At 38.5% G+C, this 24,659-nt stretch overlaps 1 protein-coding gene across 1 annotated transcript in view; it reads right to left on the bottom strand.

Annotated features, from left to right (window-relative positions):
• ROBO2 (roundabout guidance receptor 2) overlaps positions 1-24,659 on the bottom strand; it is a 1,075,181-nt gene that overhangs the window by 129,765 nt on the left and 920,757 nt on the right. Inside the window, exons 4-6 of the mRNA XM_065676374.1 lie at positions 17,182-17,339; positions 15,452-15,572; positions 4,956-5,094 (exon numbers count right to left, since the gene is read on the bottom strand). Of these exons, the coding sequence (XP_065532446.1) occupies positions 4,956-5,094; positions 15,452-15,572; positions 17,182-17,339 (418 nt within the window). The remainder of the gene's footprint in view (positions 1-4,955; positions 5,095-15,451; positions 15,573-17,181; positions 17,340-24,659) is intronic.

The following is a 24,659-nucleotide window of genomic DNA, read 5'->3' as shown; positions in this document are numbered from 1 at the left end:
GACTTTTGTTGGAGCTGACATACAGTTAAGTCTACGCATTAAGAATGCATTTCCCCAAATAATTTTCCATGGAGATTCCTAATCTTTAGCAAATAAGAAAGGTTACTGTGCTATTTATGATTTTCACTGCTGTGTGTCACTGCTTTGTTTCATTTAATAACCTACAATCTCTTAACACTTAGCAATATATTTTGTGTAAACTACACACCATTTTCACTTTGAAGCAACGCTCTTAGTTCTCTGCCTACGCTTACATTGCATAAGAGGTGCGTAAAACAAACACCTCTTCCTGCTGGTTCAGTTGCCACTTTTCATCTCTAGTACAATATTCCTCTAATCAGACAGTGCCTGTAAATGCAACTTACGAGAGCAGGTTGTAATTTCATTAAAGATGTATTTACTGAGCTAAACCAGCTGTTCTGAGCTGGAATGCAAAAAAATAAAAAGGCCCATGTGATTGCTACTCAGCCATTTTTAAGGCAACTGAAAAATACATTTGCTGAGCTAACCTCACTCTCCCAAAGAGCTGGCACTGCTATCTTCTTCTGTGTAAGAGGTTTGAACAGTTATTACAGTTTGCCAAAAGTTTTAACTTGTAATTGAAAATCTCTGCACTTCCCCCCCCCAAAAAAATAGATAAAAATGTCCATATTACTTGCTATGTAATTACAGGCTATGCAGCTGCTCTCTTCAGCTTCACTAGAAAATCTGAAGACATAAAACACTATACAAACCTTATTCAAATTTTGATTCAATTGTTAGTCACAGACATGCCACTCTCATACTGGAGGCTCTCAAATAATATTGCTTTCTTCCTGTTACCAGGACTAAAAAGCAGACAAATCAGAAGGTGATCCAGGCCACACTGAGTTCCTCTCCACGCAGGAGACCATCAGCTCCCTAGCAGGAAAGCATCATCTCTGTTTTGGCCAAGCAGGTATCAAAGCAAAAACTACCTGAAGATGTGGCTGGAAAAAATCTTTGATGTCTAAAGACTAGTTTTGTTTAATTTTCAATAGGCCCTGGTCATTATACATGGCCACACTTGTCTGAATTGCTTTAGTACAATTTTTGTGCCAGCTCCTTGTGTCACTTATAATGAAAAGAAACTCCATGCATGAAAGAGTGAACCTAATATTTCAACCAAAGGCATAGGACTGGTGACCCCACAATACCCTGTTCACTTCCAGTAGTTTGACATGTGTTAGACTTGATTAACTACTAGTTAATTAGTTCCCTAGCCTTAGTGTACTGTGGAAGCTATGGTATGATGCTGAATTTTTAGAGCAATTAAAATAAAATATACACCATGCGCTTCTACCCTTGACTCACAATGAATTTCAGTCTTGGGTCACTGATCCGAAATCAACAGCTGGGAAAAAAGCCTTATACACCCCAGTCTTAGCAGTGTACTTTGTTTTTCCCTGTTGGTGTAGTATCAACACTGTTAATGGAGAGCTTTAATTTGCTGGGATTGGTTTAGTCTCTAAAAAGAATTTTCAACCCTCAAGAATGTAATTCATTCATAATGGAAGTACAGTAAATTCATAGTAAAAGGACTATGAAAACAGCATAAGTCACAAAGTTGTTTCCCACTGGTCCTTCTTATCACCTTCTTAATTCCTGCCCAGCCATACACAGAAGAACTCCATGGTGTACACCACAGTATTTGAAACCTCAAGTCAGGTGTACAAGATGTTGGACAAGTAACTTCCTTGACTGGTAGTGAGACCTATTTTTCCCAGGCATTTTGAAAACTTCTACTATAAGAACCTTTTTAAGGTTTTAAATTCAAAATATAGACTATCATAGTCGGTTTATATCATCAATTCAAAATAGCTAAAATTTGGAAGCAAGCCTTGCACCTTCAGAATAAATTGATGTCCATCTGTTCTCAGTTTTAAAGTGTGGTTATTCATAAATTTCTGGATAATTACATAGAAACTTCAACAAAATGGCCAAATTACATTTTTTTTCATAGTCATATTTTCAAACACAATAATTCCTTTAGAAACTGCTTTTTTCCCCCCCTCATTCAATCCAATTGCAACTGGAGATGCTTACAGTTCACCAGGGACCTTTATAATTAAAACTGTAACAGCCTGAAATTATTTTCCAATTATTACTCAACACACCAATCGGTGCAGCAATACTGTTTATATTTGTCACCAGAAATTACTGTGATTACTTTTCTCTTTGCTTTCACATGTGTCACTAAAAAAAGCTAAAAGGAAAGAAGACAGAAAAACTGAGAAGGATTTCTGAAGGCTATGGATGCAGTATCATTGATTCTGGCATTCACCAGGAGAATCACAGAAACAAAATGCATATACAATTTCAATTCATCCCACTTTGCTAGCACTGAACTAGACACTTCTTAAAGCTGAACTAACAACAGACACATTTGAAAATGTGCACTCATTGTTGAAACAGGTACCTACTATAATTGTCTCACAGTCTAGGGATGAAGCCATAGGAAATTATTAACAGAATGAAAACAGACAGATGTGCAAAGAACGTCATTAGGTGTAGAAACAGGAAAATGGATATCAAAAACTGTAAGAAAAACAGCTGCACAGATATGCTTAGAAGAATTTCTGTATACAGAAAGAAGTAGGAAGGACATTCCTTGAGAGACTCATATTTAACTGCAGATCTTTATAATACAGGAGCTCAGAAGATAAAGCTAATTTTGGTTTTGCCTCAAAAAAGAGAAAATAAAACCCTCCCCACTTTGTCAAGGAGGAAAAAACTTTCCTCTTTCTAAGAAGAAATTTTCTTCTTAATGTATAAAGTTGCTATATTATCATTTTCTCATCTGTCTATTCATTTAGACTACACCTGAGAAGATTTCTTTGCTTGCATTAAAAAATCCAGAAAAAAATAATAGGTTTTCTTTTAGCTATTCCAAGTTTGTCTTCCTTGATTAAGCACCATACAGCATGGTTTGGAAATTTCCACTTTTTGGGCAGTGAAGGTTCTGCTAATGTACCTTGCTATAAAAATGAATACAATTTAGAAAAGTAAACATCAAGTCCTGATCATCATATGTATTTGCTTTTTTAGTGTACGTTGGACTCTACTAGATGACTACAATCCATGTGGCTCAAGTGGTGATAACTTGCTACATGAGCAGTGGCAGTGGTAGTCCTCTATTACCTGAGGTGTTCTCCTGTGTGAGATCTGGCAACCTAGCCCCTTCTTTACCCACCCCTCTGATGCTCTGGGAAGCAGAGATAAATGAAGACATACCCCCACATTCTGCTTTAAGATGCTGAAACACAGTTACTAAAATGTTAAACAGCAGTGTATAAACACTGCAAACCATTGTGAGTCGTTTCTGAGCCTGAAGTCAATTATGACCAGAATGTATCTGACGAACCTTCTCTTCTTCTAGTTTAAAAGCCCAGTGAAAACTCTTTCTATGATTCCTGTTACATTTCTTCTTTACAAATACATCAAGAGTGAACAGTAAAAATTACCCCTAAGGCCACAATACTATGTTTTTCACACAGATACAAAAGAAAACAAAGGAACATAGTCATTGGAAAAAAAACTAATAAAAAGTTAAGCCTAATCAAAGGCAGTGTTTGTTCATCATCTATTACTTCTGCTTATAAGACCTAGAAGTAGACATGATTTAAAACAATGGAAATAGCACAGCAGTAAGAACAAATCACAGAAGCACAATGTATTTACTATGACTACACTACAATGCACGGTTAAATGGCAAACAAAGAGAAAAAACTCATCCTCCCATCCAAAATTCTGATCTTCAAAATATTCTATGTACTACATGCATATACATCTACCAACACAATTAGCAAAACAGCTATGTAATTTTTAAACAACACGAACTAGCCACAAACACCACTACAGCTACTCTTTTTTAAGATCATGATTGGAGGATCAGAAATAACACTGACAGCCAGTCTATGTAACTCTAGTGTTTAAAGCACTGGTTTGAAGAACAGACATTTTAGATTTTTTTTTTCTCCTTTCTTCAGATTCCTTTGGCAACATCTCAGGAATAACCAACCCTTGTCTTTCCCTGGTAGGAAAGAACAATTAATTGTGGTGGGTGAAAAAAAGAGTCACTATGCATGTCTCCTGTTGAAATTAAAAGTATGGTGCAAAAGTGAATCAGGTGTCACAGGGCCAGAAGGATCAGTTTCGTTATGCAGACCTGGGTTCTAATTCCTGTTGCCAGACCTATTTCTGTGTTAACATCTTTTAATCTAATAATGATTCAGCATCAAAACTAGAAAAAGTTCCAGAAAGCAAGGACCAAACTCTGTTCTGTCAGCTAAAAGGAGCCAAGATATTTTAATATCCTTTTACGACAGACTCTCATCTCCTGCTTTCTTTGGAATTTTCTCCACATTTGTTCCAGACTAAATGAATCTTTCTTGAACACAAGGGGCCTGTTCCAGATTTCAACTTTGTTTTCCACTTCTGCTAGCCTCGTATTTTGATTCCTCAAGAGGAAGGTTTCTCTCTGAGACTTAACAGATATGAGCCAAGAAGCCAACAAGGCCTACCACAGCACTCTGCTTCCAATTCATCCTGCTAAGTGCAATGGAACGGCTCTGCAACTCTGCAGCCAAATATTCTCTCTTTGGTATCAGCACGTTATTATGAAGGTTGTTATCACCAGTACATTCTTAAAACATCTTTACTTTCTCCAGTAAATTCAGTGAATACCCATTTGTTCACAATACCTACACATCACTTTTCTTCCTTCCACAGGAATCCATTATCTGGACAGCTCAACCCAGATTGGATTTCCCTGCTTAGCTGGCTCTGGAACAGGTTTTGTGGTGCCAAAGACCACTTTATGGGAAATAAATTTTGGCTGTAATGTCAAATAACAAACTATAAGTAGCAGGGAGCGATTCCAGCATTACTCAGGAGTTGGAATTTGAAAGTGTGGGGAACATGAATGTTGGTCTCACCTTCCTCTCGGTAAGTCTGCATCATCTTTCTTCCACCGGACTGTGGGTGTGGGATCCCCCTGCACCTGGCACCGGAAATCCACAGCCTCCTCCTCCAGCACCACTTGGTTAATCGGTCGCCTGAGAAACGTGGGCCGTTCTTGAAAAGAGACATTAAAATTCCTTAGTGAGTCAGAGGGTTGAAATGAACACTTTCGACTTTTCAGCATCTTTCCGTTTACCGATTCACAGAATGAAGAAAGGAGGCTGAGCTCCACAAATTCAGACAAGTGGAACTGATGATGTGCATAAAGAACCAGGAAGACTCCAGGCTGGAGAGCCAGGGGCTGTCGCATCTGGCCCTCACATGACAGCTCAGTGCCAGCAGAAGGAAGTCTGTGCTAGCAATGACTACCCACACACCACGCAAGCGGAGAGGTCTCCAAGGCCATGCTCTTCCCTGTGAACATTTTGGCTCTGCACTCCCGCATACACAGAACGTGATCTAAAACCTCCTGCCTGCCCTAGCAATGTATGAGCTGCCAATGGAGATATCCTGCTTTGTCAACAATCAATATCTTTATGATTCATAGGAAAACTAAACTCTGTGTTATGAATCTCAGCCAACTGTGGACTATTCTACAGAGGTCAGAGCTTCCCATATCCCCATCACTAACTTCACCATGGAAAACTAAATTAAGATCTGAATAATAAGTTCTGTTTACCCATGTTATGTTAGCCTGCACAGCTACAAATATTATTAATCATCATAATGTTGTACAGGCCTGCTTAAAATCCAGATGCAGAGCCACAATCTGATCTCAGTTATACTGGTACAAACTCAGAGTACCGGTAATTTCATTTGAGAGGATGTCACTGGGGTTAGTTTCCAAGTTGCCTTTGGATTGCATGAATTTTGTTCTATCTTCTCCTAGCCATACCACACTTTTATTGTCATAAATTATTTCTGCTAGTCAAACCATTGTAACACTGGGTTTATATGAAGCAGTATTTCAAGACAGGGATTTATTATAAAGATATTTAAAACTGGTTACACACTACATTTCACATTTCATTCTCAGCAAGTTGAAGGGTATAATGTCACTTAAAAACCTATTTAAAATTCACACAGATGTAAATGGTACCAGATACTGACTCAGGCAGTTCGTCTTGATAACCACAGAGCTGAGTTTATGGGTTGGCTATCCATGTTTATTGTACAATAATAATAATAATAATAATAATAATATAGTAATAATAATAGTATAGGATTAAAAGAACATTAATAACATTGCAAAATCAAGCACACAGCACCTCAGCGCCAGAACTAAGGCTGTCTGTGCGCCCTTTAATCACTCCCTTCCTATCTATGCCTTATGGGACTGGCTGCAATTACATGATGGCACACTATTTTTTTTCCCAAACATCTTTAGATTGTTGCTATTCATTTAGTGAGCAGGTGTTTAATATTTTGCTATAGTTGTTCCGTTTAGTGGGTGGCCTCCTGTCAGACTACGCAAACTTCACTTCAAAGGCAGAATTATTAATTTCCTCATGACCTCCACTGCACCCATCTTCAGGCTTTATAAACAATTCTCTTATTTTCATAGCTCCTCTCTGAGGTGCAATGGAGAGCTAAGAAAGCATGGGAAGAAATATCTGCTTAATTTTCATGCTCAACCTGAAACACAAAACTGTCCATTTTTTTTTGGGGGGGGGGAAGTTTAGTATTCATTTTGATTTCAGTTGCAGCTATTAAAATGTTCATCACTTGTACAAATGAGAATATTAAGTCAGAAAATAAGGAACACAAAACCACCTGTTAATAATTATGTAAATGAGTGACTACATCACATAGGAATTCCATGATATGAGCAGAGGGACCTATTGGCAGGGAAAACATATTTTGTCAGCAGAAGAATAGTCATGCTCAAGAATCTATAGCACTTTTCCAGATGCTAGAGATAAAAACATGTCTAATGGGCAGAGATTCTTCTGCCCAGTTCTCCCAAGCCATTGCTATTATTCTGTTCCTAGTCCTGCCACATTAGTGTTTGGAGTAAGTAAGTTCAGTTCTAGTCTCTCTCTCTCCACCCTGTCTTTACACCCTGTTTCAAGTCTGTGTACAAGTCATATATAATCTTCACTACAGCTCCTTGTTCTGAGTGTTCTTCATCAGGTTTTTTCTTCCGTGTATGTACTTTCCTGAGAGCCTTCCCCAGCTCCAGCTAGGTTTGCCCCTACCCTCACCTCTGTGTCTTTGCCAGCCTGCAACAGTGCTTCAAGCCCCTCTTCATTCTAGGTGCTGGCTGCGCCAGATGTTTTGAGCTGATGACTGCTTCCTTATTCCCATTTTGTCTGCTCCTAGTCCAGAATATTGCTTTCCGCAATATTAACACAAGAAAAACTGGTTGAAGTAACCAAGCATCATCCCAAGAGAATGATAGCAGCAGGAGTGCAGTGCAGTTGCAGGAAAATGAAGTTCATTTCCCAAGTTCGTTAGACCTGCATTCTACTTTGTCTCTCTGATGTATGAATTGACGATTTATTCTTCGTTTAGGCAGGTGCATATTTGGCTAAATTTAATGAAAATTCTTTGGACAAGCAAAGAAATCGCATCTCTGGCATAGTGTAGGTATTTCCCATCAAATTTTAGGTCCCAGCTATTCAATAAGAAGGACTCGCATTTCTCAGGACAAAAAGCCACCTCCATTCCTCTACTTCAAATCCTTCTCCACTTCCCTCCAATCACCACTTTCACCTCAAAATTGCATGAGCTTCAACATTTTTAGAAAAGAATTAATTATTTTGGTAATTAAAACAAAAAAAAATAAATTCAGTTTTCAAATCCAGCACAGGAATTTTTCGATAAAGCTTTTTGGTTTGACAAACTCATTAAACTGGACAAAGTAACAAAAGTATTAGTTGCTGACCTTAATGCTAGCAATGGACTTGGCCTGGGTGTAATTATGTAGATCTAGAATAGAATATCTTAATGAAGCTTTATGTAAGTTTACAACAGTATCTTATTCTCAGCTTCTCTCCTAAGAAAAGCTCAGACCAAACCCTGCTCTGAGCTCATACACAACACACTCTACATTTTGATATTTGTTTTTCAAGAGATGATCCTACACCAAGAAATTTAGATCCAGATCAGCATCCCCATAGGTGATTTAGAGACCATGGTTCATCCACATTGAATTTAAATAACTCTGCATATGCCCGTATGTTGGTTTAGTTTGCATACAAAAATGATTTTAGACTGTTTTTATAAAAGCTGCCTGTAAACAGCTAAGAAACTAATGTATGCATGTTTATGAAATTGCTACTTGTGGCTGTAAATCCTTCTACACAGGAGATTAGAAAATAAATTCCTATCACATTTTTAGGAGAACCCAGCTGATAAGACAGGAAATGGACCAAAGGTCATTAGGTAAATCACTTGATTCCACATCAAGGATTTGATGTATTATTATACACACATATTTGTTTCAGATCAGCTTCTCAAACTGCGTATTTCCCAAATCAGTTAAGAAATTGCTAGAAAACAAATAGCTATGTAAGTACAGATCCCAGTTGGCAAGGACATGCAAATACCACTAACTGTTCTTTCCATTTCTCCATCATCTCTGCATTTTATACAGGATGAATCAGGAAAGAACAAGTTCTCTCTCATGTTGTTTCCTGGATTTGTATCACTCAGACAACCCTGTGAATATGTCCAATAGCTAATTATACAGCTATAAAGTGATCAGAGTGAATGCCATTGCCAATGCAATTAACATTCTTTATGTGAGATTAACTGGATTTGAGTCACCTGCATAACTTGCTTACAATGTTAATCTCTCAAGAGACAGAGCGCTGCTTGCCCAAGCATGCTAAATAAAGAAGGCTTCTTCATGCAGCCAGATCGAATTTAGTTTCAGAGCTAAACCTGAGAAAAGTTATTTGTATTTTTTCCTCCTTTGAAATGGTTTGCCCATAAATAAAGCCTTGTGGTATAATTAAACATTGTTACTCTGTCAACAGCATTCAGAACAATATATTTGAGAAACAAGAAGAAAGGGCAATAAATTAAAATCATAGACATATATAAAAAATTTAATATAGCTATTTTATAAGCTTTCACTGAGTAAATAAAGTACCTACTTCCCAGACTTTCTCTGATGAATATTAAAAATCTTTGAGGAGAACTATAAAATAGGTCATGGTTATATGTCATGTCAACCGGTCGTGCTATTACTGGTGTGACCTTTATAACTTCAGAATAAACTTTGCTTGCAGTTATAAAAGGGGATTGTTAATGCAATCTGGACACACACCTACAATCTGTTGCAGTGTTTGAGACCTGCACTGCAAGAAAACCTACAGAACTGATCCTAACCAGAAACACAAGAAAATCCTTTCTTTGCTTTGGGTGCTGACACAAGTTAACCCCAGAACTCAATTTTTCCTCTATTTAACAATTGGTCTGAGTAACACAGTCTATTAGAGAGGCTCAGATGACCTTCAGTTGTATTATTGCCCTTTCTCTGTTCCTCAAAAAGTTAGACAGCCATATATGGGACCTCAACCTAATTAAAATGATCCTTAATATATTTTCTCTGCTGAGGCCACTGCTAAAGGATTTGATGGTCCCCATAATGTACAGGCTCAATGTGATTTAGAACTGTTTTCTCTGTCTTGACTGGGAGAAGGCATCGGGGTTTTTTAACTGGTTTTGTGTTCTAGAAAGAAGTATTAAAACACAAATTAAAGGCTTTTGGGGAGGGATTTGATTGCAAATAGTTGAAAATAAAACCTTTTTTCACACAGTGTTCTGAACTAAAGAGAAAAAAAAAAAAAGAAACACTAGATGGCTGGAAGTATGTTTCACTTCAGAATGCTGTCAATAGCTTAGATATTTCATTAACTGCAACATGGTCTGGATAAAAGTAAAGCTTTCTTCCAAAACTGAAGATGTGGAAGAAGACATGATATTAGGATTACATGGAATTTACCTACATCGGCCAAGTAGACGAAAATACAATTTCAAAAGCAGATGGTTTTATATTTAAAGACATTTTTCTACTGCCTCTTTTTATGTACTTCACGATTTTTTATTTGAGCAGTTAGCACTCCTGTAGACATTGTAAACTTCTGCACTTTAAGCGGTACTCAAGATGTGATGAGATTGTACAGTAAAGGTATGGAGCACTGTTAAAAGGCACATACAAACAAAGTAGCATGATTTTTATCAATTGTTAGTGTTTTCCTCCTTTCAAATCTCTGTGTTAATTTCAGGTTCTACTGAGCATTACATACAGATTCTGGAGACCAAATATTTTTACAACTGGTCAGCACCTGTAGATAACAAATACTGCTGTGCTGGTTTGGACTGGGATAGAGTTAATTTTCTCCATATTAGCTAGTATGGGGCTATGTTTTGGATTGTGCTGAAAACAGTGTTGATAACTCAGAGATGTTTTAGTTACTGCTGAGCAGTGCTTGCACAGAGCCAAGCCCTTTCCTGCTCCTCACCCCACCCCATGAGAGAGTAGTCTGGGGGTGCACAAAGAGTTGGGAGGGGACACGGCCAGGACAGCTGACCCCAACTGACCAAAGGGATGTCCCAGACCATAGGGTGCCATGCTCAGCATATAAAGCTGGGGGAATAAGGAAGAGGGGAAAATTCAGTTATGCTGTTTGTCTTCCCAAGTAACCATTAAGCATGATGTAGCCCTGCTTTCCTGGAGATGACTGAACCCCCACCTGCTGATGGGAAGTGGTGAATGAATTCTTTGGGCTGCTTTAACAGCATGCACACCTTTTGCTTTCCTTATTAAACTGCCTGTATCTCAACCAATGAGTTTTCTCACTTTTATCTTCTGACTCTTGCCCCCATGCCACCAGGAGGATAATGATCAGGAAGCTGGTTCTCAGTTGCTGGCTGAGGTTAAATCACAACAACTGCAAAGTCAAACTGGCTTATCGCAAAGTGCCACATGTACACTACAACTGAAAAATACAAGGATTTGAAGAAAAACAGGAGGAGCTTCGCTCTGAATGACAAAATACACACTGCCAATTTCTCTGTCTTGAACTGTGAACGTATACCTAGTTTTGGTAGATTTTCCACGTAACTGGGAAAGCTTCTGGGACTAATCTCCATGATATGATGGTACAAGACTCTCTGATATGGCCTTTCCTGTAGTCAGAGCTCAGGAAAGTAGAATGTGGCACAACATCTTCCTTAAGGGATTGTTGGAATTTTTTCCTCTAACATCATGTCATCCTGGCATACTTTTCCTGGAACTATGGTATCTCTTTCAGCTGGAACTATGGTATCTCTTTCAGCCTGACAATGTCTACAGAACATCAAACACAAATACTTCTTCAAGCATCAGACAAAAATACCCCTTGATCCCACAGGACCTTATTAACTGAAAAAAGGTTCAGGTACCAAAGCAGAAATCAAAGATTAATCCAAAACAATCTTCAATATGTCTGCATTGACATATCTTTTAAGACATTTTTGTACTGTTCTAGTTATGCTTTATATTCTTTTGAGGCTCTTCTAAATATAACTTTTGCACTGCTTGATGCCAGCCTCTTGAAGTTGATATATTAAGGCTTTCATTGATTTCACTAAGCTTCAGAATCAATATACAAGATATACCTTTGTACATTCTCTTCAAACATACCATTTTAAGTCCAAAGGAAAAAAAACAAGAGTCTGAAATAGTTAAAACAACTTGAAAAGTTATCTGGGAATAGTGCAGTAGTATGACAAAATTATAAAAGGTTAACTTAAACAGTAATTCTTTATTTAATTTTTGGCTCTGTATTTTGTGTTTACAAAAAAAGCTTTCTTACAAATTGGAATGAAACTGTTTCTGGTTGGCATCTTGCTTTAATTCTGTTCCACCAAAGGCTATACACCCAAACACAAGCAAAGCAGCCTAATATCTATCACTTACACATCTGAATTTGGCCTTTACAATAATGCATCCATAAAGTACCATGCTATGTCTTTTTGTGAATGTTAGGATAGATAGATTAGTTATTAACTTCCTTTAAAGGCCAACTTAGACGGCAACAGACCCTGTCTTCTTGCTTAAATCCATGATTACACCTCGGAGTCTCATAAAAGGCAAAAACTATCACTAGTGCTTGAAAGCAAAGACTAACATAATGTAATGCATCACTGCCACTATTCAAAACACCAGGATAATTTTTTGGAAGCACTACTTATATCATCAGTTTTGTTTGTGATATTTTACTGTGAAACTCTGGCAATTTTCTGCTGGAAGAAGAAGCATGACTTAGGAACAAAAGAAACACAATCTGCACTGACACTAAAAGTAGGCTGTTAGCAGTGACTAAATGTTGAAAACTAGGTTTCTTATGCAGATGGGGTTGACAAATATAATACTCATTTTGTGAAAGTTCTCCATGTATTATCCACAACTGTCTCTTAGCAATAGTTCTTATTGAATGGGTACCCAGCCAAGTGGCTATTCTGCACATGGCGAACTTTCAATTTTATCTCCCACTTCTTTCCAAGGTAGTTTCTTATTGCCCATGTATTTTATTGTTTTTAAACTCAGGAAAGGTGTAAACTTCTAGGCTAGGCTTCCATGCTGCTCCCTTTGGGCCACCAATTACCACCACACTGACTCAGTTTTTCCAGAGGCAGTGCCTCAAGCTAAATTTACTGTACAGGAAGCCAGAGATCTGTCATGAATCACATGCAGAAATTAACTTCAGCTATTACAGAAAAACTTGCAAAGCCAAAAGTAACAAGTGGCCGATTTCTGGAAAGGTTTGTAAACTAGTATGAAACAGTTCCTTTTCCCACAGTGTAGCAGTGTTTACTAAGGCCTCCTTCAGACTATGGAAAGGTTTTGGGGTTTTGTTATTTAGAAAATGAATAGAGACATTAATAATCAGCTACTTTATACACATTCCTCTCCAGAATCAGCACCAGCTGTAGGCTCGCCAGCCACTTTACTGCATTCTCTAAGTCTCTCAGCTAAGAGATCTTAATTTTAACTCTAAAGCCCATTTTCAAAGATCTTCAAAACAGTTAAAATTAGGCACACGAATATTATATAAGTATTATGATATTTTTAGCATCTTTTTCTCAATGTTTGCACTTTTCCCATGTTCCTCAAACCTGTGAGTCATCTTAGAGGAAGGCACTGGCCTTAACAAATGACCTGTAGCTTTGCCAGTATTCAGTGAAATCAATCTGAACATGTACAGTCATATGCTGAGACTGATTGGACTATCCTGTAGATAAGTTGCTTTCTGGAAAAATCATGGATAATGCTCTCCAGTGCACTATGCATGCACCCATTCACCCACTAGCTGCTGCCTGGCACCCAGGAATGGAATACAACAGTTCTGCTGGCGGAAGGCAAAGCCAAGTCACCTCTTATCATACAGGGCAGACCAGGGCTAACCTCTACACATCTATCCAGTGAGCCCAATACACCAACATGGAGCTTCAGGCCTGGGTGGCACCCAGGAAGTGGGCACAGGAAGGTCAAACTGGCTTGTCAAACAGCAGATAATGACCTGAGTGCCTGCCTTCTGCATGCTATACTTGTAGAGTGAAAAGGAAGATAGGAAGGCAATACCTAGGTTGAAGGGGAATTTTAGACAGGAAGATACCCAGATAGGAAACAAATTTAAAATACGATTTTCTTCAAGTAGCCTAACACAATTATGAAGAATTAAAATACCTAATTTCATTTATTGCTGATTTTGTTCACTATTCACAAATTAGGTTTGGGTTGTATTTTAAGAGTTGATTGCTATGATTAAATCCTGAAAAAAAAACCCCAAAAATCAAAACATTGCAATTGGCTATGTATTATTTTACATATCAAGACAAATCTAATATTTTTTGTAGCTCTGCAGGATACAAAATTACATGCATATTTCATTTTTTATTCCTACAGTTCAATGCTTTTTAACAAATTATTTTCTTAAGCATTTCTTAAGGCTTTATAGTTTAGGACTGCAATCTGCTTGCTATCCACAGGGAGTATTAACAGAGATTATCAGTACTTAAACTGATGAAAAAGATATGTCATGTCTCTTTTACATTTGTAAAAAGGCACATCTTCAACAGATGGGCTGCAAAGGACATAATAATTTGACAGAGATCATTTCTGTGGGGTTTTTTTTTTTCTCAGGGTATACTACTTCTGCCTTTAAAAGTCCATGAATCCACAACAAACTAAGTGGAATGGAAGCTTTTACAGCCTTGGTAAGGCTGGAAAGCAGCAAATCCTCAGTCACCCACAGATGTTGTCTAGCAGAAACTTTTCTATGCCTTTTGAATACCATAATATGTTTGGGTTTTTTTCAAGTGGACAAACAAATGTTGAATTGCACACAAATGCAAACACAGACAGCACCATGTGACCGGGTTTTTCAGTGCACCATATTAGGCAGAAGGGAAAAAGAAACCGGAGCATCTGCTTGAGAAAGGACCTTAGGATTTCTATTGAAAGTCTTACTAGGATTACAAGCAGTCTTGCCTGGAATTTTAGTATTCTATCAAGGATATCAAAAAGCTTGTAGCAGGAGGGAACATTAATGCTTTCTCTTTCTCTTTTTTATCCCTGTATGGGTTTTCTTTAGCTGTGAGGGGTTTTTCCTTATTGATTTTCTTCTGTTTGCTCAAGAGCTCTTGACTAATTCCTGCAAACCCACAGCTAATGGTAAATAGAAATGTCATGACTGCAGGATGTACCGCTGCAGGAAAGAAGGCTTGCTTCTTTCCCAGTTGTTGGCAGGACGGATCCAGCTCTAGGTTCAGTATTATTCTATCCTCGCTGCAGATCCTAACCATAGTGCAAATGTTCCTAACAACTTCTTGCCTTGCCCATTAGGTTTGGAAGTTCTTTCATGCAGGAAGCCTATTCTATTTTGGTTCATGCAGCAGCACCAAACCCTAAATGATGCCCCGGCTTGCAGGATGAAAAGCTGTTTCATGCCCTTTAAAAAGAAACAAATGACAGAAGTACCTCTATATATTAAAAAAAATTGATCTCGGGGTTTTCTCCAATGACTTTTTACTGATCAATTGAGCTCTTCTGTGCTCTCCTACAAAGGTTTGATTTCACAATCCCACAGCAATAAGGAATTAATCAAATAGGCAATACTGGTCCAAATCTCTGGCAAGCAGGCATTTGTCAACCATATTAGAAGTAGCTTAATTACATTTTGTGAGGGAAAGCATTGTGTTCTGCACTACTGTCTCTGAGTGTACGCACGCCACCAAGGACCTCTAAGTAGACTGAAACTGTGTGCTGAGAAAGAAAATGTTGAGCCATCGCAGCTCCATAATTACAAACTGCAGCCTTTGGAACCTGGTCTTCTGCAGAAACTGTGAAATGCATCTGAAGCAGTACTATTGCATTTTGTTAACCTCGTTTCACCTCCTATTTTGATGAGTCACCTAGGTCAATTAGGTCTATGACATTTGTAGTGAAAGGAAACAAAAGCTTGAGTTGATTTACCAAAGACAGTCAGCTCTGCTGGATCACTGTCTCGCTCCCCCACGATGTTTGTGCCAACACAAGTGTACATGCCAGCATCACTTTTTCTTGTATTGGAGATCATCAGCTTTCCACCACGTATCTGTTTCAAAACAAGGAATGTGTTTTTAACTTCAGGTAAACAAACAATACCATCAAAATGTTGCCTTCTCAGACAGCAAGTTCTAAAGGTTAAGAGTAAAGCATTTAAAAATTTAGTTTGTAAATATATGTATAGTTTGAAAATTATAATCCTATATGCTTAAATGTCTTCATGCTGTTATAGAAGACATTTTATCCTATTGACTGCTTTTAACTGCATTTCAGTTTTTTCTTCAGTTTTCATTAAATGCTTTGCATTTCAAAGATTACATTTCTTCCTCTATGGCAATGCAAAGTGCTTATAATTTGTGTATGATGATATGCAAAGCACTCTTGACATCTCCCTCAAGAAAAAGGCAATCTTACTTACTTTTACTTAGTTCTTTTTTTTTTTCACTGGTTTCTGAGCAGTTTCTTTGTTCACTGATTAAGACGGATTTTGTCTTTTCCTTGATGCAGACTGAACCTAGCCCAAACTGAGAATTCACCTGTCTCCCAGAAGACTAAACATTTTCCTGGCCTACAGAGGGTGCTTACAGAGTGAAAGAGAAGAATACCTGAAAGCAATAAAGTAATACATTTGCAGCTTGTGAAGTCACAGATAGTGTCAAAAGTTAGTGGGGTGCTTCACAATAAGCTAAGAATATATAGCCAAAGAAACCAGAGTCCAGGAACCAGGAACCAGTTCCCTGCCACTCTTCCTTTCTCTCTTGAGCAGGCTGTAGCAGAGACAGCCTGGCCCAGAAATAGCAACAACTTAGACTGTTTAGCTTGAAATACTTCCTCAGGCATCCAAAGCAATAAACAAGCTTTCCGATAGTACTTCCATATCAAATAAGGTCAGCATCAAATGAGTTACATATCATTACATACAATGTTAAACTTTTTTTAATGAATAGTAATAGTATTAGCATTTCAAAATTAGGAATTAAATGTCCCCACACCCTTAATTTAGTCAGTTTGCTTGCATAAACCATGACAATTTCTAATCACTTGATAAGTTAAGTATTTCTGCTGGATCCTTTTTCATTCAGTACATAGAATGAACTGTCACAGAATTCAACCAGTGTTACTTATTTACTCAATATTAATTCTTAATCAGAAGCAATCATTCTTTAAATTATAACTTTAGCCTTTATTTAGAATACACATCCCAGTTACTATACTAAATACATTACCTATTTCATCCTAAGCTGTTGGTTTCCCCCATAGAGTATTTGTGTACCTCATACATATGACTGATATATATCTTTAAAACACCTCTCTGATATAAGGTCTGATACTCTCACTGAACTGAGATCTCATTTCAATGAGCTGCGATTGGTAAGGCCAAATAGATCAAAGACATCCACTGATCCCCATCTAACAGAGCACCTTGCAAAACCAAATCTACAGCTCTAATGGACCTCCTTTACACTGGTTATACAAATCAGGCCTCAAGATGTGCAGGTTGGAGACCCAAACCAGCAGAAATTAACAACCTCCCCCTCTCATCTGGAAAGCAAACTGTAAAGACTAATGACTATAAAGCCATAAAGTTCTGCTGCACTCAGCTGTGAGGCTACAATGCAGGCCCTGCCTCTATAGACAAGCATCCGAGTTATACTCACACTGATCCGCTCTTCTCTGTCATCAATGCGGACTTTATCTTTCTTCCAGTAGATTGTAGGCTCAGGGTGTCCACGAGGTGGTTGGCACTCCAATATGGCAGGCTCTCCAGCTGCCACCACAACATCTGTAGGGTTTTGGCGGAAGTCATCCCGTAGCACTAATGCAATAAATGAGGGAAAGAAGAAAAAAATTACTAGAAGTGATGCCACTGCAAGTGGGGGAAAAAAAACACATGCAGGTACACATAATATTAAACAAACAAGCCTTAATCACTATTAGGTGATGACTTTGCATCCTGTATTTACTGTAAGAGATGTCAGAAACGAAGTTTGTGAGGAATGACCTTTTGTCCAACAGAAGCAGGTTTCACATACATGGGGGTTTCCCCCTTTTTTTTTCTCCAGATAAGAACACTCATCTGCATTTAAATTAGAAAGACCTGCAACACCTGTGACTCTTTTTAACCTTGACAGGGTCACTTCCCATACTTGCAAAACTAGCATTGCAAGCCTGATGTTGAGTTCTTTTCATAACAGAAAACAACATGCTGAATATCTGGCTTGCTCGGATTTCCAACTCAGCATAAGCTAGGTGAAAAAGTGACACAACTAATGCTGAACTGTGGAGTTACACCTTGATGAAGGGTACTATTGTTATTACTGTTATTACTGCTAACACCAAATGCATGCTGAAGAGATCACCAGTTCTAAAAGCTGTCAGAGAAATCAAACGGATGGTAGCATGCTTCCAGCATATTTAATTCTTCCTTTTGGTTTTTTTTTAGTTTTAGTATTTCTGCAACTTGACCAGTGCTGCCCCAAGACATCCAAAGAAAAGAGCACTTAAATCGCCAAGCTGTTTGAGAACTAAATTAGGCAACACAGGACAGATTCTTATGTAAATCAGCCTTCTATAAGAAGGATTAGGTCCAGCTAGCTCGCTTCAGTGTGTTAAAATAATATCCACTTCATCGTCATTCTTCCATGTGTGTCCTAGTCTCTAGGTTAATTGACATTCTTATAAACATAAAACTGAAAATAGCTCTAGATGAGCTACTGAAATAGAATTTAGGGCATTTCTCCTCCTTGAATTTCAGCTACGTATGGCTTTCATTACAGCTTTAAAACAGTTCTCGCCCTTAATGGAACGGGGGGCCCTCTGAGAAATTAAAAAACACTGTATCCTAGTGAAGGGGGCAAGTCAGGAAGAGTTCATCAGAAATTGCTCAGTCTCATTTCATAAGCAGAGATAATTTACTGCTTTCAATGTTAATAAAATGTGCCCCATTTTAACATTTGGAACTGAGTATTTTTCTGTTCTGTAATAAGCCAGAAGAAAATATGATTAATGCATACAAGAATTGGTTTCTGAATGGGCTGAGGTGAGAGGGCTGTATATATGTAGCACTCAAAATGACATAGGAAGTAACTTTTATTGTTCCCCATTTTGGGATACACAGGTAGATCCCAGAGGAAGGAGGGAATTAATTGGAAGTTAATTCCTTTTCTAACACATGAAAAAAAGATTGACTGCTCTTGAAATATAAAATAAAAGTGACAGGACACAATTGGCAACAAATGCAGCTTTGGTAAGAGCCACTAGACTTCTTTGGTTATATACCCAAATGATGCATTTTTTTCCAACAGATAACAAAAGATTCAAGCCCAAAATATTTCTGATTAATACAAATACTCATACACTTCTGTTTTGCAATAATCAAATTGTTAGAAATTGAATTATAGAGCTTCAAGATGAAAGAAGTAACTTATGCAATGAGTAACACTGAAACAGTATGCTAGAGATCATGGGCTGCTGACTATCTGGCATTATGCAAACCCAAGAAAGTTCGTATCACAGGAATTTCAGGCAAAGAACCACAAAAACAAGCATTACAAAATCGCATATTTTAGGAAGCATCTTCATGCGTCTCTGTGATCACTATCAAACCCAGGAAGAAAATATCCTAGGCAATACTATGCCCTCTTACATATAACTGGCCACTGTATAAGTATCAACTTCTTCCATTATTTTTGCATTAATTTTGAAATATTAATTTTTATTGGTTTCATTCTTTGTACAATTACAGAACTTCAGTGAAAATCCATTAGTGGAAAATTGCCACAAAATCAGCAGATCCCACAACATAATGACTTTATATACTCCTGTCTCCTAACCCCTAGCAGCAACATTAAGGAAGACATTTTCCTTGAACATTTCACACTGCTTTATGAAGCTGACAAATACAGTTTCTTGGGGTGATACACAGCAAATTACATTAACTTTCTCTGAATCATCCCAGTAACTGTGTAAGGTTCCAATCAGCCTCAGAATATGAGGCTAAGAGGTGATTTGATTTTATCACATTCCTTTACCCAAGTCCTACTGCAAATCAGGCTTGAATGGAAGACAAAATTGATGCTACAGGGTTTACTTAATCTTGCTCTGTACCTCAGCACATATGCGAATCTTGAATAAATATATCTCATCATTTCCATCTAAGGCAGTCTGTGTTTTGGAGAAAAACAAAAATGGCTGGAGGAAAATGAAATAGGGGGAAAAATAAAGCAGGGACAGAAAGACAAAGATAAGAAAAAAATGTGTAGAATATAAATTTAAAGAGAGAAAACAACTTGGAGGGGAAGAGGAGGAACACTGTTATTTCGGGAGAGCAAAAACAAAAAGACAGGCAAAGGAAGGAAAAGAGTAAGAATAAAAGCAGAGAGAAAAACAAGGTAAAGAGCAGAGGGAATAGGCTGCCACTCCTGCAATTCAGTGCTTTTAATGGAATATAACAACACTGATAGAAAGCACAGATGTTAATCTGATCAGCACAATCATCCCAGCACATCCAAACATCACCCCGAGAAAGGAGAAGGGAAGAGGAAGTGCGTGAACTGGCGACTTTGACCGTCCCAGTCCAGTGGCACAGAAAGCCATAGATGAAAAGGAGCATGAACTGGAAGTTGAGTTCACACTTATTAGCACACAGTAAATGGAAAAGCTGCAGCACAGCTTAAGGCATTCACCATATCTAATGGCACAATCGTCTGTGAAAACAGACAAAACGGTTGAGAGCTGCAGAATATTCCTCAGCCAATTATCCACAATTGCTGGATACTTCTAAATAACTACTAGTGTGCCTGAGCCGATCACCCTCTCCACACACTGGCAAGAGGCTTTTGTTCACTTGAGAAGCCAGCCCTCCTCAGGGCCCTCTTGGCAGTGCACAAATATTAACATTTTAAAAATCCAACACAAGTGACAGGGTCCATTTTCTGTCAGGCTCCTCTTCCTCATGCCATGTTCTTATTTTGCTTTATTCCAATTTTAACATAAGTTACACAGCTCCCTTTGTGCTCGCATGGGTGTTATTCTCTATTTAACAAGGGACACCAAATGCCAAAGAGAATGATGGCTGGCAACCCACCCTGCCTGCCCAGGCTAGGACCCCAGTCTCCCCAAAGGGAAGGACCCTGCAGGCTGCCATGCAGCCCTGATGGTGATGTAGAGGGGAGCTGCTCCCCTCTTCCAGCCCCACAGCAGCTCAAACATCCTCACATTTCAATAGGCAAAGCCTCAGAAGGGCAAAAGCTTCCGGATGGCTACACCTCGCTGTCTGGAAAGGACAGCTAAATTGTACACACAGCCTCCAATGCTGCTGCAGACAAAAGCTAATTAAAGTTTGATCGGTTTCTTTGTAGCTTGAACAAGCTGATGCTGCTCAAACAAGATAGATGTCTGCAAGCTGTCACAGCGGTCTTTAAGGGATGCGAAGTCCTGTGTGGCCATTTACAGGTACCTGAGTGCAATCACGGGAAGCAAGTGCATCTCTCAGCGGCAGCGCTGAGATAAACACTTGGTGGCCATGCACCTGCCAGAGACAGGGAGAAAGAGGGAAAAAGAAGGCCCTGCTACCAAGGCAACTGCTTGCCAGCACCTGCCAGCTTAGGACCAAATCCAGGCCCCGGTCAAACCGATGCTCATAAACTGAGGGAATTACATGGAAACTGAATTAATTTCCTTGACAGAGGCCCCAGCAATTTGTTTAAAGGAAGCGGAGATAAAGCTACAACGTTTATAGGGTAGGAGGGAAGGTGACGGGGTCAAAATTACTCTAGGCTAGATATCCATGCCATAATCCTGCTTTCCAGTACAACAGCTTTTGGGTCCTTAGAAAGAAAACATTTTTATAGGATTTACATTTACATGATGATTACAAATAACCATCTGTCTGCTTCTACTTTTTCAATCTGGTCCATGTCCCACGAGCCCCCAGCCTATGGTCAGAGCAGCTAAGCTGGAAGGAAGAAGTGGATGCCCGTCAGGAGGCTTTGGGATAATTGCATTCTTTTCCCACCAGCATTCTGCTCTCCACCTCCTCCCCCCGGCGCACAGGGCAAACATCTGAGATTACCGTGGATGAGAGGGAGAAAAAGACTATCTTTTTTGCCTTTTTCAATGAATGATAATGTCTTAAAACACCGTTACATCTGTTGTGCTGACTAGAGGGTATAAAGAGATATCGAGTAAATATTAATGTGCTTCTGCAACTTGGGTCCTGGTAGCTTATCTTCCCCCTCCTCTTCTGTGTTGTGCTTATCTCAGGGTAATATTATTCTCATATAAAGTTTTTACAGTTGGTCACCTGCCACACGCAGGTAGATTTCCCCTGATTCACGGCACTGCCCCACAGCATCTTCCTAAATCTTCATCTCTTTACCACTGCCTTGGCACTCTTCTCTGACATACCGATATGCACAATCAACATGAATTATTATGTCAAATAACTGCCCAGATATCATGCAGTGGACAGATGAAAGGCTTATTATTATACTTTAGGTAGCATACAGTGCAGAAAGGTATTTGTATGTATGATTACTGAAATGGTCCCAGAGCAAGCCAGCACTACCTGAGTGAGGCTGTCACCTCTGAAATCATGGGACAGTAAAAAACACAAAGGGCCATAACAAACCTTCCTTGTGAAGAATAATAATACACTTTGTTTGAGGATGCTGCTGGCCTATCTCCTTATTTCAGCAACTGCCTTTATCACATTTTGCATGGAAAATAAAATAATAACTAAAAAAAATCACAACTTAGGCAATAATCCTAGGCAAGACTCCCAGGGATCCTGAGCTTCCTCTGCATGTGCACTGCCTGCGACAAGCTGCCATCTTTCTTTAAAAAAAGACAATAAGGAACTATAAATTTTTTTCCTGCTTGTTATTTTTCCCATCCTTTCCCTATATTCTGATACAAATACTGTCCAGGAGATATCAATGCCAGCTAGTTTATCATGACTCAAAATGTTCAGACTTTACTTTAAAATGAGGCCCCAAACCCACAAGGTTAATTTTCAGAGGTGACAGGATATTTTCAAAGAGTCTAGTAGCTTCAATAATGTTTGATTAGTTGGACCCGTAATAGTGGGAAAGAGAGCAGCAGGGAGATACCTGCATCAAGAAACAAAAGGAGAATATTCTTCCTTGCAGATTCAGCAACTTTCTGTGGCTTCATCCCTTTTTCTCATTCATGCGCTTCTGAACACAGTAACCTACTTAAGTAGTTATAGTTGAAGGTACCTTGGTCTTTGTCCTCAGGCCTCAGCAAAGACCAAAATATGGGAAAACCATTCAATTCTGATCCTCTAAACTTCTAAAAACTCATGCATTCCGAAACAGACATTTATAGAATTTGGACTTTGTGTTTTGCATTAATGTCTAAACACGAAAGTTAAAACCCTTTCTTCTACACACAGAAACTACTAAACCAGGTGAACAGTGTTTTTTAGAAATCAGGTGCATGAGCCGACACTGACAAGTAATTAGACGGATCCCAAATGGAATTAGTGGGAGACAGTTGGATTTTTTTACTCTCCTCTCAATCTTGGTCTGAGGTATACCCCAACTAGCTGATCTTTCTTCAATAGTTAACTCAATTAAGGGCACTGCTAACCTATCTCCCCTTTTACACAATTACACAGATATACAAAGTATTACAGACTATTTGCTTCTGATTTTTTAAAGGCTGCTATTTGTGCTGAATTAAGAGTAAGTAATACAGCCTGAATACGCTCACTGAAAAACTGTATAATGTCCTTCCCTTTCCTGTGATTCACTGTGATCACTTGAAGGCAATAGAACATCTATTTTTTTCTGAAATATTTTATTTGACTACTAGATAGCAAGAAGAGTGAGATTTTTCTAATTTGAAACATAACATACTTATATTTAGGCTTCCCGATTGAAAACAAAGTTCTATCACCTGCCTTCACTGCAATGAAGTCCCAACAACCTTCTCTTGTTTTAAGCTCCCGCCTCCTTCCACCAACAAATTCTGAATGCTGCAGTTAACAGTCAGCAATCTCATTACCCATCTGCTATAAATCTTCAAAAGCATCACTGTGTTTTGACAGTCAAGAAAGGCAAAGGGGAGCAATGAGCATAACCAAGTATTCTTTATGAATGCAAATGTCCTGAAGACCACATTTACGTAATTTCAGAAATCTAAAGCTATACACCATAATATGCTGAAAAATTTTTTCTAGGATACAGAGCAGATTCCTTTTTTCTTGTTCTTAAGGAATAATCACTCTTGATGAATGCACTGCACAGACTGCTAATGCTAACAAGAGACACATTACCAAGACTTTTATTTCATTGAAACTAAAACCTCTACTACTTGCTTAAAAGTTCAGAGACTTTCCAGAAGAACTGGTACCATAATTGCAGACGAGCTTTGAAAAATGTGCATGGTCTGCTGTAAGTCTTAAGATTTAACAAGGATCAGGCGCTTAGCAGTTTACTGGAATAGTTATTTTATGATCCTCTAAACTCAAGTCTGATGTTAGCTTTTATGTGCTCATCACATATTCAGAAAATTGCAGGCAAGTAACTTATTTTTTCCCAATGGATATCATATGTGAGCTTCAAAACCACCACATCACAACTTAAGAAGTGTACTTTCCCTGTTACTTGTTTGCCAGCATCCCTTCTTTGCAGCATGAATATGGGACTATTTTTCACCAAAAGCATCAGAGGATTCCTCAAATCACATCAACTATGCTTCTGTCCCAGCAATGCAATAGGGAGTAGACTACTGTCAGAAAAAGGATAGACCGGACTAGGCAGACCTTTGCCCTCCTGCAATAAAGAAAAGCAAAGGCCTTAGGTTCTAAGAAGCTAAATCAAGCAACCAATCAATACAAACCACAAACCCACACCAAACCTAAAGGAATTATAAATATATAGCCAATTATCCAAAACAATTATATCCAAAACCCTCAGATGTTACTGTCATAGTTATATGAAGAAAATTCAGATGGCAGCTTTTTATTAAGTGTTTCAGAAGAGCACACAGAAACTGCACTGTATATGCAGAGTCCAACACAGATTCCCCAGGAAGTACAGATTTAATTAGTAAGTTCAGAAACCACAGTATAAAATGTGGTTTACTGTTGTGAGTACAAAAGTAGCAC

The sequence above is a fragment of the Lathamus discolor genome, chromosome 4, assembly GCF_037157495.1.
Source record: "Lathamus discolor isolate bLatDis1 chromosome 4, bLatDis1.hap1, whole genome shotgun sequence".
NCBI classification, from domain to species: domain Eukaryota; kingdom Metazoa; phylum Chordata; class Aves; order Psittaciformes; family Psittacidae; genus Lathamus; species Lathamus discolor.
Note: the sequence above shows the minus strand (reverse complement) of the source record. Positions and strands in the feature narration are given on the sequence as shown.